Below are 17,066 nucleotides of genomic sequence, written 5' to 3' on the forward strand. Positions count from 1 at the left end.
TTGGGGTTTTTTGGGATCTTTGGGGGGATTTTTGGGGAATTTTTGGGGGATTTTTGGGGTTTTTGGGGGGGATTTTTTGGGATCTTTGGGGGGGTTTTTGGGGGATTTTCTGGGATTTTTGGGGGATTTTTGGGAATGTTCTGTGGGATTTCCCCCCCGAGGAAAGTCCCGGCGCCGTTACCGTTTGTAGGGGTCGTAGGTGGGGCTGTCCCGGCGGGCGTAGCTGCGGGGAAATGGGGATTGGGTGAGAATGGTGGGAATTGGGGATGGAAAAGTGGGAATTGGGGAGGGAAAATGGGGATTGGGTGAGAATTGTGGGAATTGGGGATGGAAAAGTGGGAATTGGGGAGGGAAAATTGGGATTTGGGGATGGAAAATGGGGATTGGGGATGGAAAATGGGGATTGGGTGAGAATTGTGGGATTTGGGGATGGAAAAGTGGGAATTGGGGAGGGAAAATTGGGATTTGGGGATGGAAAATTGGGATTTGGGGAGGGAAAATGGGATTTGGGGAGGGAAAATTGGGAGTTGGGGATGGGAAATGGGGATTGGGTGAGAATTGTGGGATTTGGGGATGGAAAATTGGGATTTGGGGAGGGAAAATTGGGAATTGGGGATGGAAAATGGGATTTGGGGAGGGAAAATGGGATTTGGGGAGGGAAAATTGGGATTTGGGGATGGAAACTTTGGGATTTGGGGATGGAAACTTTGGGATTTGGGGATGGAAACTTTGGGATTTGGGATGAAAACTTTGGGATTTGGGATGAAAACTTTGGGATTTGGGGGGAAACTTTGGGATTTGGGGATGGAAACTTTGGGATTTGGGGATGGAAACTTTGGGATTTGGGATGGAAACTTTGGGATTTGGGGGGGAAACTTTGGGATTTGGGGGGAAACTTTGGGATTTGGGGGGAAACTTTGGGATTTGGGATGGAAACTTTGGGATTTGGGGCGGAAACTTTGGGATTTGGGATGGAAACTTTGGGATTTGGGATGGAAACTTTGGGATTTGAGGGGGAAACTTTGGGATTTGGGATGGAAACTTTGGGATTTGGGATGGAAACTTTGGGATTTGGGGGGAAACTTTGGGATTTGGGGGGGAAACTTTGGGATTTGGGGGGAAACTTTGGGATTTGGGATGGAAACTTTGGGATTTGGGATGGAAACTTTGGGATTTGGGGGGGAAACTTTGGGATTTGGGGGGAAACTTTGGGATTTGGGATGGAAACTTTGGGATTTGGGGGGAAACTTTGGGATTTGGGATGGAAACTTTGGGATTTGGGGGGAAACTTTGGGATTTGGGATGGAAACTTTGGGATTTGGGGATGGAAACTTTGGGATTTGGGGGGAAACTTTGGGATTTGGGGGGAAATTTTGGGATTTGGGGGGAAACTTTGGGATTTGGGATGGAAACTTTGGGATTTGGGATGGAAACTTTGGGATTTGGGGGGAAACTTTGGGATTTGGGATGGAAACTTTGGGATTTGGGGGGAAACTTTGGGATTTGGGATGGAAATTTTGGGATTTGGGCGGAAACTTTGGGATTTGGGACGGAAACTTTGGGATTTGGGGGGAAACTTTGGGATTTGGGGATGGAAACTTTGGGATTTGGGGATGGAAACTTTGGGATTTGGGATGAAAACTTTGGGATTTGGGGGGAAACTTTGGGATTTGGGATGGAAACTTTGGGATTTGGGGGGGAAACTTTGGGATTTGGGGGGAAACTTTGGGATTTGGGGGGAAACTTTGGGATTTGGGATGGAAACTTTGGGATTTGGGGCGGAAACTTTGGGATTTGGGATGGAAACTTTGGGATTTGGGATGGAAACTTTGGGATTTGAGGGGGAAACTTTGGGATTTGGGATGGAAACTTTGGGATTTGGGATGGAAACTTTGGGATTTGGGGGGAAACTTTGGGATTTGGGGGGGAAACTTTGGGATTTGGGGGGAAACTTTGGGATTTGGGATGGAAACTTTGGGATTTGGGATGGAAACTTTGGGATTTGGGGGGGAAACTTTGGGATTTGGGGGGAAACTTTGGGATTTGGGATGGAAACTTTGGGATTTGGGGGGAAACTTTGGGATTTGGGATGGAAACTTTGGGATTTGGGGGGAAACTTTGGGATTTGGGATGGAAACTTTGGGATTTGGGGATGGAAACTTTGGGATTTGGGGGGAAACTTTGGGATTTGGGGGGAAATTTTGGGATTTGGGGGGAAACTTTGGGATTTGGGATGGAAACTTTGGGATTTGGGATGGAAACTTTGGGATTTGGGGGGAAACTTTGGGATTTGGGATGGAAACTTTGGGATTTGGGGGGAAACTTTGGGATTTGGGATGGAAATTTTGGGATTTGGGCGGAAACTTTGGGATTTGGGACGGAAACTTTGGGATTTGGGATGGAAACTTTGGGATTTGGGCGGAAACTTTGGGATTTGGGGTGGAAACTTTGGGATTTGGGATGGAAACTTTGGGATTTGGGGCGGAAACTTTGGGATTTGGGGATGGAAACTTTGGGATTTGGGGATGGAAAATTGGGATTTGGGGATGGAAACTTTGGGATTTGGGATGGAAACTTTGGGATTTGGGATGGAAACTTTGGGATTTGGGCGGAAACTTTGGGATTTGGGGATGGAAAATTGGGATTTGGGGGGAAACTTTGGGATTTGGGATGGAAACTTTGGGATTTGGGCGGAAACTTTGGGATTTGGGCGGAAACTTTGGGATTTGGGATGGAAACTTTGGGATTTGGGATGGAAACTTTGGGATTTGGGGGGAAACTTTGGGATTTGGGATGGAAACTTTGGGATTTGGGGCGGAAACTTTGGGATTTGGGATGGAAACTTTGGGATTTGGGATGGAAACTTTGGGATTTGGGGGGAAACTTTGGGATTTGGGATGGAAACTTTGGGATTTGGGATGGAAACTTTGGGATTTGGGATGGAAACTTTGGGATTTGGGCGGAAACTTTGGGATTTGGGCGGAAACTTTGGGATTTGGGATGGAAACTTTGGGATTTGGGGGGAAACTTTGGGATTTGGGGGGGAAACTTTGGGAATGTCACCTGGGGGGGCTGATTTTCCGGCCCTTCAGCCGCTTCTCCCGGAATTCCCGGCGCTGCCGGCGGGAGCGGCGCCCCTGGGGAAGGATTCGGAGGTGAGGAAAGGGAATTTGGGGGGGGAAATTCCCGGTTTTTTCCCGGTTTTTTCCCTCACCGAGTACATGGCCTTCTCCTCCTCCAGGGCCTTGGCGGTTTTGATGGCTTCGGCCTCTTCCTTGTCCTTCCTCAGCATCCTGTATCCCGGGAAAAAAAAAACCGGGATCAGGCCGGGGAGGCCGAATTCCCGGGAAAAGGGGGAGCGCCGAGCCAGAATCTCAGGGGAACGCGGGATTTTCGAGGCAGAACCTCGGGAAAAGGGAAAGCCTGGGATAAACGGTGGAGAATTCCAAGGAATTCCGGGAGAGAATCCCAAGGAGAAACGGGATTTCCAGGAGAGAATCCCAAGGAGAAACGGGATTCCTGAGGGAAAATCCCAAGGAAAAACGGGATTTCCAGGAGAGAATCCCAAGGAAAAACGGGATTCCTGAGGGAAAATCCCAAGAAAGAGCCGGAGCCCTCCCCGGGACAGTTCGGGGGGAGGATGCCGAGCTTTTCCCGAGCCATTCCCGAGGTTTTCCCGACATTTTCCCGACGTTTTCTCGACACTTCCCCAAGCTTTTCCCGAGGTTTTCCTGAGCCTTTCCCAAGCCATTCCCGAGCCATTCCCAAGCCATTCCCGAGCCTTTCCCGAGGTTTTCCCAAGGTTTTCCCAATGTTTTCCCGAGGTTTTCCCAATGTTTTCCCAAGCCATTCCCGATCCATTCCCGAGGTTTTCCCGATCCATTCCCGACCCATTCCCCATCCACTCCCGAGGTTTCCCCGATCCATTCCCGATCCATCCCCGATCCATTCCCGATCCACTCCCGATCCATTCCCGATCCATTCCCGATCCATTCCCGACCCATCCCCGATCCATCCCCGATCCATCCCCGATCCATCCCCGATCCATTCCCGATCCATTCCCGATCCATTCCCGACCCATTCCCGACCCATTCCCGATCCATCCCCGATCCACTCCCGATCCATTCCCGATCCATTCCCGATCCATTCCCGACCCATTCCCGACCCATTCCCGATCCATCCCCGATCCATTCCCGATCCATCCCCGATCCATTCCCGATCCATCCCCGATCCATCCCCGACCCATTCCCGATCCATCCCCGATCCATCCCCGATCCATCCCCGATCCATTCCCGATCCATCCCCGATCCATTCCCGACCCATTCCCGATCCATCCCCGATCCATTTCCGATCCATTCCCGACCCATCCCCGATCCATTCCCGATCCATCCCCGATCCATCCCCGATCCATTCCCGATCCATCCCCGACCCATTCCCGATCCATCCCCGACCCATCCCCGATCCGTCCCCGATCCATCCCCGACCCATCCCGGATCCATCCCCGATCCATTCCCGATCCATTCCCGAGGTTTTCCCGATCCATCCCCGATCCATCCCCGACCCATCCCCGATCCATCCCCGACCCATCCCCGATCCATTCCCGACCCATCCCCGATCCATTCCCGATCCATTCCCGATCCATTCCCGATCCATCCCCGACCCATCCCCGATCCATCCCCGATCCATTCCCGATCCTTCCCCGATCCTTCCCCGATCCATCCCCGATCCATCCCCGATCCATCCCCGATCCATCCCCGATCCATCCCCGATCCATTCCCGATCCTTCCCCGATCCTTCCCCGATCCATCCCCGATCCATCCCCGATCCATCCCCGATCCATCCCCGATCCATTCCCGATCCATTCCCGATCCATCCCCGATCCATCCCCGATCCATCCCCGATCCATCCCCGATCCATTCCCGATCCATCCCCGATCCATCCCCGATCCATTCCCGATCCATCCCCGATCCATCCCCGATCCATCCCCGATCCATTCCCGATCCATCCCCGATCCATCCCCGATCCATCCCCGATCCATCCCCGATCCATCCCCGACCCATTCCCGATCCATCCCCGACCCATCCCCGATCCGTCCCCGATCCATCCCCGACCCATCCCCGATCCATCCCCGACCCATTCCCGATCCATCCCCGATCCATCCCCGATCCATCCCCGATCCATCCCCGACCCATCCCCGATCCATCCCCGACCCATCCCGGATCCATCCCCGATCCATTCCCGATCCATTCCCGAGGTTTTCCCGATCCATCCCCGACCCATCCCCGATCCATCCCCGACCCATCCCCGACCCATCCCCGATCCATCCCCGACCCATCCCCGATCCATCCCTGATCCATTCCCGAGGATTTCCCCGATCCATCCCCGATCCATCCCCGATCCGTCCCCGACCCATCCCCGATCCATCCCCGATCCATCCCCGATCCATTCCCGACCCATCCCCGATCCATTCCCGATCCATTCCCGATCCATTCCCGATCCATCCCCGACCCATCCCCGACCCATCCCCGATCCATCCCCGATCCATCCCCGATCCATCCCCGATCCATCCCCGATCCATCCCCGATCCATTCCCGATCCATTCCCGATCCTTCCCCGATCCTTCCCCGATCCATCCCCGATCCATCCCCGATCCATCCCCGATCCATCCCCGATCCATTCCCGATCCATTCCCGATCCATCCCCGATCCATCCCCGATCCATCCCCGATCCATCCCCGATCCATCCCCGATCCATCCCCGATCCATTCCCGATCCATCCCCGATCCATCCCCGATCCATCCCCGATCCATCCCCGATCCATCCCCGATCCATCCCGGATCCATCCCTGATCCATCCCCGACCCATCCCCGATCCATCCCCGATCCATCCCTGATCCATCCCCGATCCATCCCCGATCCATCCCCGATCCATCCCCGATCCATTCCCGATCCATTCCCGATCCATTCCCGACCCATCCCCGACCCATCCCCGACCCATCCCGGATCCATTCCCGATCCATTCCCGAGGTTTCCCGATCCGCTCCCGAGGTTTCCCGATCCGTCCCCGATCCGTCCCGATCCGCTCCCGAGGTTTCCCGGGCGGCACCTGACGAAGTCGCCCTCGGCCATGCCGTAGGTGGTGGCCTGTTTGTTCAGGTCGGCCACCTGCTCCTGGTTCAGCTCATCCACGTCCACTTCCACGTCTGCCGGGGGGAAAACACCGACCGCACCGACGGGGAAAGTGCGGCAATTCCGCCCGAAATCCCGCCGCCCCCGAGGCCCGGCGCGCCCTACCGATGTCCGGGATCGCTTCGTCCTCGTCCGTGTTGGAATCTTCCTCGGAGTCGTCGTCGTCGCCGCCGGCGGCGCGTTTCTCCAGGGAATTCTCCAGCTCCTCCACGGTGCTGTCCTCGTAGGTGTAACCGATGGAGGCTTTCTTCTCGGCCAGCCTGCGCCGAGACGGGACACCGGGATTGGGGACATCCGGGAATGGGGACAGCGGGATTTGGGGACAGCCGGGGGATTTGGGGACACCGGGATTGGGGACAGCCGGGGGATTTGGGGACAGCGGGATTTGGGGACAGCAGGATTGGGGACAGCAGGATTTGGGGACATCCAGGGGATTTGGGGACATCCGGGGGATTTGGGGACAGCGGGATTGGGGACACCGGGATTTGGGGACATCCGGGATTGGGGACACCGGGAATGGGGACACCGGGATTGGGGGACACCGGGATTTGGGGACATCCGGGATTTGGGGACAGCGGGATTTGGGGACATCCGGGGGATTTGGGGACACCGGGAATGGGGACAGCGGGAATGGGGACAGCCGGGATTTGGGGACACCGGGATTTGGGGACATCCGGGGGATTTGGGGACACCGGGATTGGGGACACCGGGATTGGGGACACCGGGATTGGGGACACCGGGATTGGGGACACCGGGATTGGGGACATCCGGGGGATTTGGGGACATCCGGGGGATTTGGGGACACCGGGATTTGGGGACATCCGGGGGATTTGGGGACATCCGGAGGATTTGGGGACATCCGGGAATGGGGACACCGGGATTTGGGGACATCCGGGGGATTTGGGGACACCGGGATTTGGGGACAGTGGGAGTGGGGACACCGGGAATGGGGACACCGGGATTGGGGGACACCGGGATTTGGGGACAGCGGGATTTGGGGACATCCGGAGGATTTGGGGACATCCGGGATTTGGGGACACCGGGAATGGGGACACTGGGAGTGGGGACACCGGGATTGGGGACAGCGGGAATGGGGACACCGGGATTTGGGGACATCCGGGGGATTTGGGGACACCAGGATTGGGGACACCGGGATTGGGGACATCCGGGGGATTTGGGGACAGCGGGATTTGGGGACATCCAGGGGATTTGGGGACATCCGGGGATTTGGGGACATCCGGGGGATTTGGGGACAGCGGGATTGGGGACAGCGGGAGTGGGGACAGCCAGGATTTGGGGACACCGTTCCTGTGTCCCGGGAGTTTTTTCTCCCCCAGAGGGAAGGAGAGTCTCCAGGGAATGAAAAGATTCCCAAAAAAAAACCACAAAACCCCAAATAAAAACTGCCTCGGAGGGAAAAATGGGAATGCTGAAAGGGAACGGGAATTCTGAGTGGGAATTCCGAGAGGGAATTCGGCTCTGAGGGAAAACGGGAATTCTGAGGGAAAACGGGAATTCTGAACGGGAATTCCGAGAGGGAATTCAGCTCTGAGGGAAAACGGGAATTGTGAGGGGAAATTCGGAGGACAAACGGGAATTCTGAGGGGAAATGGGAATTCTGAGGGAAAACGGGAATTCTGAGGGGAAATTCGGAGGACAAACGGGAATTCTGAGGGAAAACGGGAATTCTGACGGGAAATTCGGAGGACAAACGGGAATTCTGAGGGGAAATGGGAATTCTGAGGGAAAACGGGAATTCTGAGGGGAAATTCGGAGGACAAACGGGAATTCTGAGGGAAAACGGGAATTCTGAGGGAAAACGGGAATTCTGAGCGGGAATTCTGCGGGAAAAGCCCAGGCCAAACGCGGAGCCCACCCCGGAAGGGATTTGGGAACAGATTCCGGCCCAAGAGCGAGGGAAAACCCGGGAACGTTCCCGAGGGCGCGGGGCCGCGCTCCCGGCGTTCTCCCGGCCGCAATTCCCGGGAATTGTTTGTTTTTTTTTCCCTTCGGCCCTCACTTTTTCTTCTCGTCCTCGTTGGGTTTCTGCAGGCCGCCGTAGAGCTCGTCGATGTAGATCTGGTACAGGCACTGCTCCTCCGAGACTGGGAATTCCGGGAGCAAACCAACCCTCGGGAAGCGCCCTCGGGGGGTCGGAATTCCCGGGAAAACTCGGGAATTCCCGGGAAAAAAAAAACCCCCCCGGGGAAAAGGGACTCACTGCCGGCGAAGTCGTTCTGCACCAGGCCCCGGTACCGCTCGTAGTTACATTTGCGCTCGTCCGATTCCTGCTCCGGGGAGCTGGGGGAAAAAACGGGAATTCTTACGGGATTTTGGGATCAAAACGGGGGGATCGTGGGGGTTAAAGGGGGATTTGGGGGATCAAAGGAGGATTTCGTGGATCCAAAGGGGATTCCCTGGATCCAAAGGGGAATTCCCTGGATCCAAAGGGGAATTCCAAAGGGGGATTCCCTGGATCCAAAGGCGGATTCCGTGGATCCAAAGGGGAATTCCGTGGATCCAAAGGGGAATTCCGTGGATCCAAAGGGGATTCCCTGGATCCAAAGGGGAATTCCAAAGGGGAATTCTGTGGATCCAAAGGGGAATTCAATGATCCAAAGGGGATTCCCTGGATCCAAAGGGGAATTCCGTGGATCCAAAGGGGAATTCCCGGGATCCAAAGGGGAATTCCATGATCCAAAGGCGGATTCCCTGGATTCAAAAGGGAATTCCGTGGATTCAAAGAGGGATTCCATGGATCCAAAGGCGGATTCCGTGGATCCAAAGGGGATTCCCTGGATCCAAAGGGGAATTCCCTGGATCCAAAGGGGAATTCCCTGGATCCAAAGGGGAATTCCCTGGATCCAAAGGGGATTCCCTGGATCTAAAGGTGGATTCCCTGGATCCAAAGGGGAATTCAATGATCCAAAGGGGATTCCATGGATCCAAAGGGGAATTCAATGATCCAAAGGGGAATTCCCTGGATCCAAAGGCGGATTCCCTGGATCCAAAGGCGGATTCCAGGTGATTTTCCGAGATCCGACGCGGATTTCGGGGTCAACCCACCGACTCAGCCCCCCTCCCCCCCCCGGCCCTGGCGGGATCCCAGCCCCGAAACCTCCGGGAATTCCTCGGGAATTCGGGTTTTGCCGGGAATTCCTCGGGAATTCGGGTTTTGCCGGGAATCTTACGCGGGGCCGAGCAGGGCCGGGCTGTACATGGGGATGAAATCCAGGTGAGCCCGGACGTCGAAGCGGTCGATCATGTTGTTGGTGTCGCCCTGCCAGGGCATCCTGCCGGGAAAAACACAAACCCTGGGAACGGGGGAAAAAACCCGGAATTGCCGCTCGGAGAGGACGGAATTCCGCCCGTTTCCTTCCGGGGGAAAAAAGAAAAAAAAAAAAAAACACCCGCAAAATTCCCCCCCAAAAAAATTCCCCCCAAAAAATTCCCCCAAAAAATTCCCCCCAAAAAATTCCCCCAAAAAATTCCCCAACAAATTCCCCAAAATATTCCCCCAAAAAAATTCCCCCCAAAAATTCCCCCAAAAATTCCCCCAAAAAAATTCCCCCAAAAATTCCCCCAAAAAATTCCCCCAAAAAATCCCCCAAAAAATTCCCCAAAAATTCCCCAAAAAATCCCCAAAAAATTCCCCAAAATATTCCCCCAAAAATTCCCCCAAAAAATTCCCCCAAAAATTCCCCAAAAAATCCCCCAAAAAATCCCCCCAAAAATTCCCCCAAAAATTCCCCAAAAAATTCCCCCAAAAATTCCCCAAAAAATTCCCCAAAAATTCCCCCAAAAATTCCCCCCAAAATTCCCCAAGGAACGGAATTCTCTTTGAATTCAGGAATTAAACCCAGCGAAACAAAATTTCCAGGAAAAAATCGGGAATTCTCCAGCGCCGGCGGTGATTCCAGGGCGGAATTTCCACCCTGGAATGAGCGGAATTCCCTCCATTTCCTTCAAAAAAAAACCGGGAACGGTGGCTCCAAATCCTCCGGAATTTTGTCTAAATCCGCCCGAATTCCAACCCCTGGAAAATCCCGGATTCCTCCACCCCTGGGGGATGATCCCAGGAATATTTCCATGGAATTCCGGCCGGAAATGAGAAAAATTCCTCAACAAAAACGGGAAGAGCCGCTCCAAACCCTCCGGAATTTTGTCCAAATCCACCCAAACTCAATTCCCGGATTTCCGGCCCCGCCGGGGACGATCCCAGGAACGCTCCCGGGTTTTTCCGGCGGAATTCCGGCCGGGAGCGGGCGGCGCGGGGCTCACATGTTGACGGGGCTCTCGGCGGCCAAGGCCACGGCCGAGTCCAGGTGAACCTTGCAGGCACGGCCGTGGACCTGCAGGAACTGCGCCGGGTCCTTCTTCTGCCGGAAAATCCGGAAAATCCCGGGATTAGGGACCGGGAAAAGGTGGGAATGAGCCCAGGGAGGGCGGGATGACAGGGAAGGTGGGAAAAGCCGGAAAATCCCGGGATTAGGGACCGGGGGAGGGTGGGAATGAGCCCAGGGAGGGCGGGATGACAGGGAATGTGGGAAAAGCGGGAAAATCCCGGGATTAGGGATCGGGAAAAGGTGGGAATGAGCCCAGGGAGGGCGGGATGACAGGGAATGTGGGAAAAGCCGGAAAATCCGGAAAATCCCAGGATTAGGGACTGGGGAAAGGTGGGAATGAGCCCAGGGAGGGCGCGATGACAGGGAATGTGGGAAAAGCCGGAAAATCCGGAAAATCCCGGGATTAGGGACCGGGGGAAAGGTGGGAATGAGCCCAGGGAGGGCGGGATGACAGGGAATGTGGGAAAAGCCGGAAAATCCGGAAAATCCCGGGATTAGGGATCGGGGGAGGGTGGGAATGAGCGCAGGGAGGGCGGGATGACAGGGAATGTGGGAAAAGCGGGAAAATCCCGGGATTAGGGATCGGGGGAGGGTAGGAATGAGCGCAGGGAGGGCGGGATGACAGGGAATGTGGGAAAAGCGGGAAAATCCTGGGATTAGGGATCGGGGGAGGGTGGGAATGAGCCCAGGGAGGGCGGGATGACAGGGAATGTGGGAAAAGCGGGAAAATCCTGGGATTAGGGATCGGGGGAGGGTGGGAATGAGCCCAGGGAGGGCGGGATGACAGGGAAGGTGGGAAAAGCCGGAAAATCCGGAAAATCCCGGGATTAGGGATCGGGGGAGGGTGGGAATGAGCGCAGGGAGGGCGGGATGACAGGGAATGTGGGAAAAGCCGGAAAATCCGGAAAATCCCGGGATTAGGGATCGGGGAAAGGTGGGAATGAGCCCAGGGAGGGCGGGATGACAGGGAATGTGGGAAAAGCGGGAAAATCCGGAAAATCCCGGGATTAGGGATCGGGGGAAGGTGGGAATGAGCCCAGGGAGGGCGGGATGACAGGGGGAATGCTGGGATTGGGGGGGGAGGGGAGGGGGAGATCTGGGAGGGATTCCAAGGAAAAATGGGAATGTTGGGATCCAAACTGGGACAGGGATCCCCCAGACTGGGAAAAGGATCCTCAGACTGGGACAGGGATCCCCAAACTGGGACAGGGATCCCCCAAACTGGGACAGGGATCCCAAACTGGGACAGGGATTCCCCAAACTGGGACAGGGATCCCCAAACTGGGACAGGGATTCCCCAGACTGGGACAGGGATCCCCCAAACTGGGACAGGGATCCCCCAAACTGGGACAGGGACCCCCCAAACTGGGACAGGGATTCCCCAAACTGGGACAGGGATCCCCAAACTGGGACAGGGATTCCCCAGACTGGGACAGGGATCCCCCAAACTGGGACAGGGATCCCCTAAACTGGGACAGGGATCCCCCAGACTGGGACAGGGATCCCCAAACTGGAACAGGGATCCCCAAACTGGGACAGGGATCCCCAAACTGGGACAGGGACCCCCAAACTGGGACAGGGATCCCCCAAACTGGGACAGGGATCCCCCAAACTGGGACAGGGACCCCCCAAACTGGGACAGGGATCCCCCAAACTGGGACAGGGATCCCCCAGACTGGGACAGGGATCCCCAAACTGGGACAGGGATCCCCCAGACTGGGACAGGGATCCCCCAAACTGGGACAGGGATTCCCCAAACTGGGACAGGGATCCCCAAACTGGGACAGGGATTCCCCAGACTGGGACAGGGATCCCCCAAACTGGGACAGGGATCCCCTAAACTGGGACAGGGATCCCCCAGACTGGGACAGGGATCCCCAAACTGGAACAGGGATCCCCAAACTGGGACAGGGATCCCCAAACTGGGACAGGGACCCCCAAACTGGGACAGGGATCCCCCAAACTGGGACAGGGATCCCCCAAACTGGGACAGGGACCCCCCAAACTGGGACAGGGATCCCCAAACTGGGACAGGGATCCCCCAGACTGGGACAGGGATCCCCAAACTGGGACAGGGATCCCCCAGACTGGGACAGGGATCCCCCAAACTGGGACAGGGATTCCCCAAACTGGGACAGGGATCCCCAAACTGGGACAGGGATTCCCCAGACTGGGACAGGGATCCCCCAAACTGGGACAGGGATCCCCTAAACTGGGACAGGGATCCCCCAGACTGGGACAGGGATCCCCAAACTGGAACAGGGATCCCCAAACTGGGACAGGGATCCCCAAACTGGGACAGGGACCCCCAAACTGGGACAGGGATCCCCCAAACTGGGACAGGGATCCCCCAAACTGGGACAGGGACCCCCCAAACTGGGACAGGGATCCCCAAACTGGGACAGGGACCCCCCAAACTGGGACAGGGATCCCCAAACTGGGACAGGGATTCCCCAAACTGGGACAGGGATTCCCCAAACTGGGACAGGGATCCCAAACTGGGACAGGGATTCCCCAAACTGGGACAGGGATCCCCCAGACTGGGACAGGGATCCCCCAAACTGGGACAGGGATCCCCAGACTGGGACAGGGATCCCCAGACTGGGACAGGGATCCCCCAAACTGGGACAGGGATCCCCCAAACTGGGACAGGGATTCCCCAAACTGGGACAGGGATCCCCAGACTGGGACAGGGATCCCCAAACTGGGACAGGGATCCCCCAAACTGGGACAGGGACCCCCCAAACTGGGACAGGGATCCCCCAGACTGGGACAGGGATCCCCAAACTGGGACAGGGATCCCCCAAACTGGGACAGGGATCCCAAACTGGGACAGGGATCCCAAACTGGGACAGGGATCCCCCAACTGGGACAGGGATCCCCAAACTGGGACAGGGATCCCCAGACTGGGACAGGGACCCCCCAAACTGGGACAGGGATCCCAAACTGGGACAGGGATCCCAAACTGGGACAGGGATTCCCCAAACTGGGACAGGGACCCCCCGGCCCGGCCCCGCCCCCCAGACCGGCCCCGCCCCCCAGACCGGCCCCGCCCCCCGGACCGGCCCCGCCCCTCAGACCGGCCCCGCCCCCCCGGCCCGGCCCCGCCCCCCGGCCCGGCCCCGCCCCCCGGCCCGGCCCCGCCCCCCGCCCCGTCCCGGCCCCGCCCCCGGCCCCGCCCCGGCCCGGCCCCGCCCCCCGCTCACGATTTTCTCGTAGTACTCGCGGCGGCGCTCGGCGCGTTTCTTGTAGTCCACCATCATCCCGCGCAGCTTGCGCTCGTGTTTGCGCGCCTCGTGCCACATCCCGGCCCGGCCCGGCCCGGCCCGCGGGGCTCAGCGCCGCACGCCCGCCGGGACCGCCGGGACCTGCCGGGACCTGCCGGGACCTGCAGTGACCTGTCAGGACCCGCCGGGACCTGTCCGGATCTGTCGGGACCTGCCGGGACCTTCCGGGACCTGTCAGGACCTGCCGGGACCTGTCAGGACCTGCAGTGATCTGTCGGGACCTTCCGGGACCCGCCGGGACCGCCGGGACCTGCAGGGACCTGCCGGGACCTGCCGGGACCTGCAGTGACCTGTCGGGACCTGCCGGGACCCGCCGGGACCTGTCAGGACCTGCCGGGACCTGTCAGGACCTGCAGTGATCTGTCGGGACCTTCCGGGACCCGCCGGGACCTGTCCGGGACCTGTCAGGACCTGCCGGGACCTGTCAGGACCTGCAGGGACCTGCAGGGACCTGTCGGAACCCGCCGGGACCTGCAGTGATCTGTCGGGACCCGCCGGGACCTGTCAGGACCTGCAGGGACCTGTCGGGACCTGTCGGAACCCGCCGGGACCTGCTGGGACCTGTCAGGACCTGCCGGGACCTGCAGTGACCTGTCAGGACCTGCCGAGACCTGTCAGGACCTGCCGGAAAGGGGCTGGGGGAGCAGGGGGTTTCTAGAACCTTCCACAGAGGGATCAGAGACCTGCCAGGACCTACCAGAACTTCCTACACGGGGGACAGAGACCTGCCAGGACCTGCCGGAAAGGGGCTGGGGGGAGCAGGGGGTTTCTAGAACCTTCCACAAAGGAGCCAGAGGGGGGAGCAGGAAACTTCCAGGACCTTCCTCAAAGGGCTCAGAGGGATCAGGGACCTGCCAGGACCTGCCAGAACCTTCTACACGGGGGACAGGAAACTTCCAGGACCTTCCTCACAGGGGCCAGGAGGGTCAGGGGGTTTCTAGAACCTTCCACAGAGGGGTCAGGGACCTGCCAGGACCTGCCAGAAAGGGGCTGGGGGGTCAGGGGGCTTCTAGAACCTTCCAGGACCTTCCCCAAAGGAGCCGGGCGGGGAGAGTCCAAAGAGAGTCCAGGAGGTTCCCGGAGGTTCCGGAGGGTTCCAGAATGTTCCCGAAGGCTCCGGGGGGTCCGGGGGGGGCGGGGCGGGAGAAAGGGAGGAGGAGGAGGGGGAGGGGGAGGTTCCTGCGGGAGGGAAAACAAACAACGGGAGTTAGGGATGGGGAAAACCGGGAATTGAGGGGAAAACCGGGAATTGACGGGGGAAAATTGGGAATTGACGGGGGAAAAGTGGGAATTGACGGGGGAAAATTGGGAATTGAGGGGAAAACCGGGAATTGACGGGGGAAAAGTGGGAATTGACGGGGGAAAACCGGGAATTGACGGGGGAAAATTGGGAATTGACGGGGGAAAAGTGGGAATTGAGGGGAAAATTGGGAATTGAGGGGGAAATTGGGAATTGACGGGGGAAAAGTGGGAATTGACGGGGGAAAATTGGGAATTGACGGGGGAAAACCGGGAATTGAGGGGAAAATCGGGAATTGAGGGGGGAAAAGTGGGAATTGACGGGGAAAATTGGGAATTGACGGGGGGAAAATTGGGAATTGAGGGGGAAAATTGGGAATTGACGGGGAAATTGGGAATTGAGGGGAAAATTGGGAATTGAGGGGGAAATTGGGAATTGAGGAGAAAATCGGGAATTGACGGGAAAATTGGGAATTGACGGGGAAATTGGGAATTGACGGGGGAAAATTGGGAATTGACGGAGGAAAATTGGGAATTGAGGGGAAAATCGGGAATTGAGATGGGAAATTGGGAATTGAGGGGGAAAATTGGGGATTGACGGGGGAAAAGTGGGAATTGAGGGGAAAATTGGGAATTGAGGGGAAAATTGGGAATTGACGGGGGAAAAGTGGGAATTGACGGGGGAAAATTGGGAATTGACGGGAAAATTGGGAATTTACAGGAAAATTGGGAATTGAGGGGAAAACCGGGAATTGACGGGGAAAACCGGGAATTGACGGGCAAATTGGGAATTGACGGGGAAATTGGGAATTGACGGGGAAATTGGGAATTGAGGGAAAAACCGGGAATTGACGGGCAAATTGGGAATTGAGGGGAAAATTGGGAATTGACGGGGGAAAATTGGGAATTGACGGGAAAATCGGGAATTGACGGGAGAAAATTGGGAATTGAGGGGAAAATTGGGAATTGACGGGAAAATTGGGAATTGAGGGGAAAATTGGGAATTGACGGGGAAAATTGGGAATTGACGGGGGAAAAGTGGGAATTGACGGGGAAAATTGGGAATTGACGGGGGAAAATTGGGAATTGAGGGGGAAAATTGGGAATTGAGGGGAAATTGGGAATTGATGGGGGAAATTGGGAATTGAGGGGGAAATTGGGAATTGACGGGAAAATTGGGAATTGAGGGGAAAATTGGGAATTGACGGGGAAAACCGGGAATTGAGGGAAAACCGGGAATTGACGGGGGAAAAGTGGGAATTGACGGGGAAAATTGGGAATTGACGGGGAAAACCGGGAATTGAGGGGAAAATTGGGAATTGACGGGGAAAACCGGGAATTGAGGGGGGAAAAGTGGGAATTGAGGGGAAAATTGGGAATTGACGGGAAAATTGGGAATTGACGGGAAAATTGGGAATTGAGGGGAAAACCGGGAATTGAGGGGAAAACCGGGAATTGACGGGGGAAAATTGGGAATTGACGGGGAAATCGGGAATTGACGGGAGAAAATTGGGAATTGACGGGGGAAAATTGGGAATTGACGGGAAAATTGGGAATTGACGGGGGAAATCGGGAATTGAGGGGAGAAAATCGGGAATTGACGGGGAAAATCAGGAATTGAGGGGAAAATCGGGAATTGACGGGGAAAATTGGGAATTGACGGGGGAAAATTGGGAATTGACGGGAAAATTGGGAATTGAGGGGAAAAATTGGGAATTGAGGGGGAAAATTGGGAATTGAGGGGAAAATTGGGAATTGAGGGGAAAATTGGGAATTGAGGGGGAAATTGGGAATTGACGGGGGAAAAGTGGGAATTGACGGGGGAAAAGTGGGAATTGAGGGGAAAATTGGGAATTGACGGGGAAATTGGGAATTGAGGGGAAAATTGGGAATTGAGGGAGAAATTGGGAATTGACGGGGAAAATTGGGAATTGAGGGAAAATTGGGAATTGAGGGGGAAATTGGGAATTGACGGGAAAAATTGGGAATTGAGATGGGAAATTGGGA

The 17,066-nt window shown here is 56.5% G+C and overlaps 1 protein-coding gene across 1 annotated transcript in view; it reads right to left on the bottom strand.

The window, feature by feature from the left end:
* CLASRP (CLK4 associating serine/arginine rich protein) overlaps nucleotides 1–14,825 on the bottom strand; it is a 28,069-nt gene extending 13,244 nt beyond the window's left edge. The window contains 10 exon segments of the mRNA XM_066209207.1: nucleotides 182–223; nucleotides 3,064–3,137; nucleotides 3,215–3,293; nucleotides 6,105–6,201; nucleotides 6,293–6,447; nucleotides 8,208–8,292; nucleotides 8,409–8,488; nucleotides 9,379–9,480; nucleotides 10,469–10,566; nucleotides 13,740–14,825. Of these exon segments, the coding sequence (XP_066065304.1) occupies nucleotides 182–223; nucleotides 3,064–3,137; nucleotides 3,215–3,293; nucleotides 6,105–6,201; nucleotides 6,293–6,447; nucleotides 8,208–8,292; nucleotides 8,409–8,488; nucleotides 9,379–9,480; nucleotides 10,469–10,566; nucleotides 13,740–13,838 (911 nt within the window). The 5' untranslated portion in view covers nucleotides 13,839–14,825.
* Nucleotides 14,826–17,066: the final 2,241 nt, after the last annotated feature.

This window comes from Chamaea fasciata, unplaced genomic scaffold (assembly GCF_029207755.1).
Source record: "Chamaea fasciata isolate MVZ Bird 193981 ecotype frontalis unplaced genomic scaffold, bChaFas1.0.hap1 SCAF_753, whole genome shotgun sequence".
Taxonomy (NCBI): Eukaryota; Metazoa; Chordata; class Aves; order Passeriformes; family Sylviidae; genus Chamaea; species Chamaea fasciata.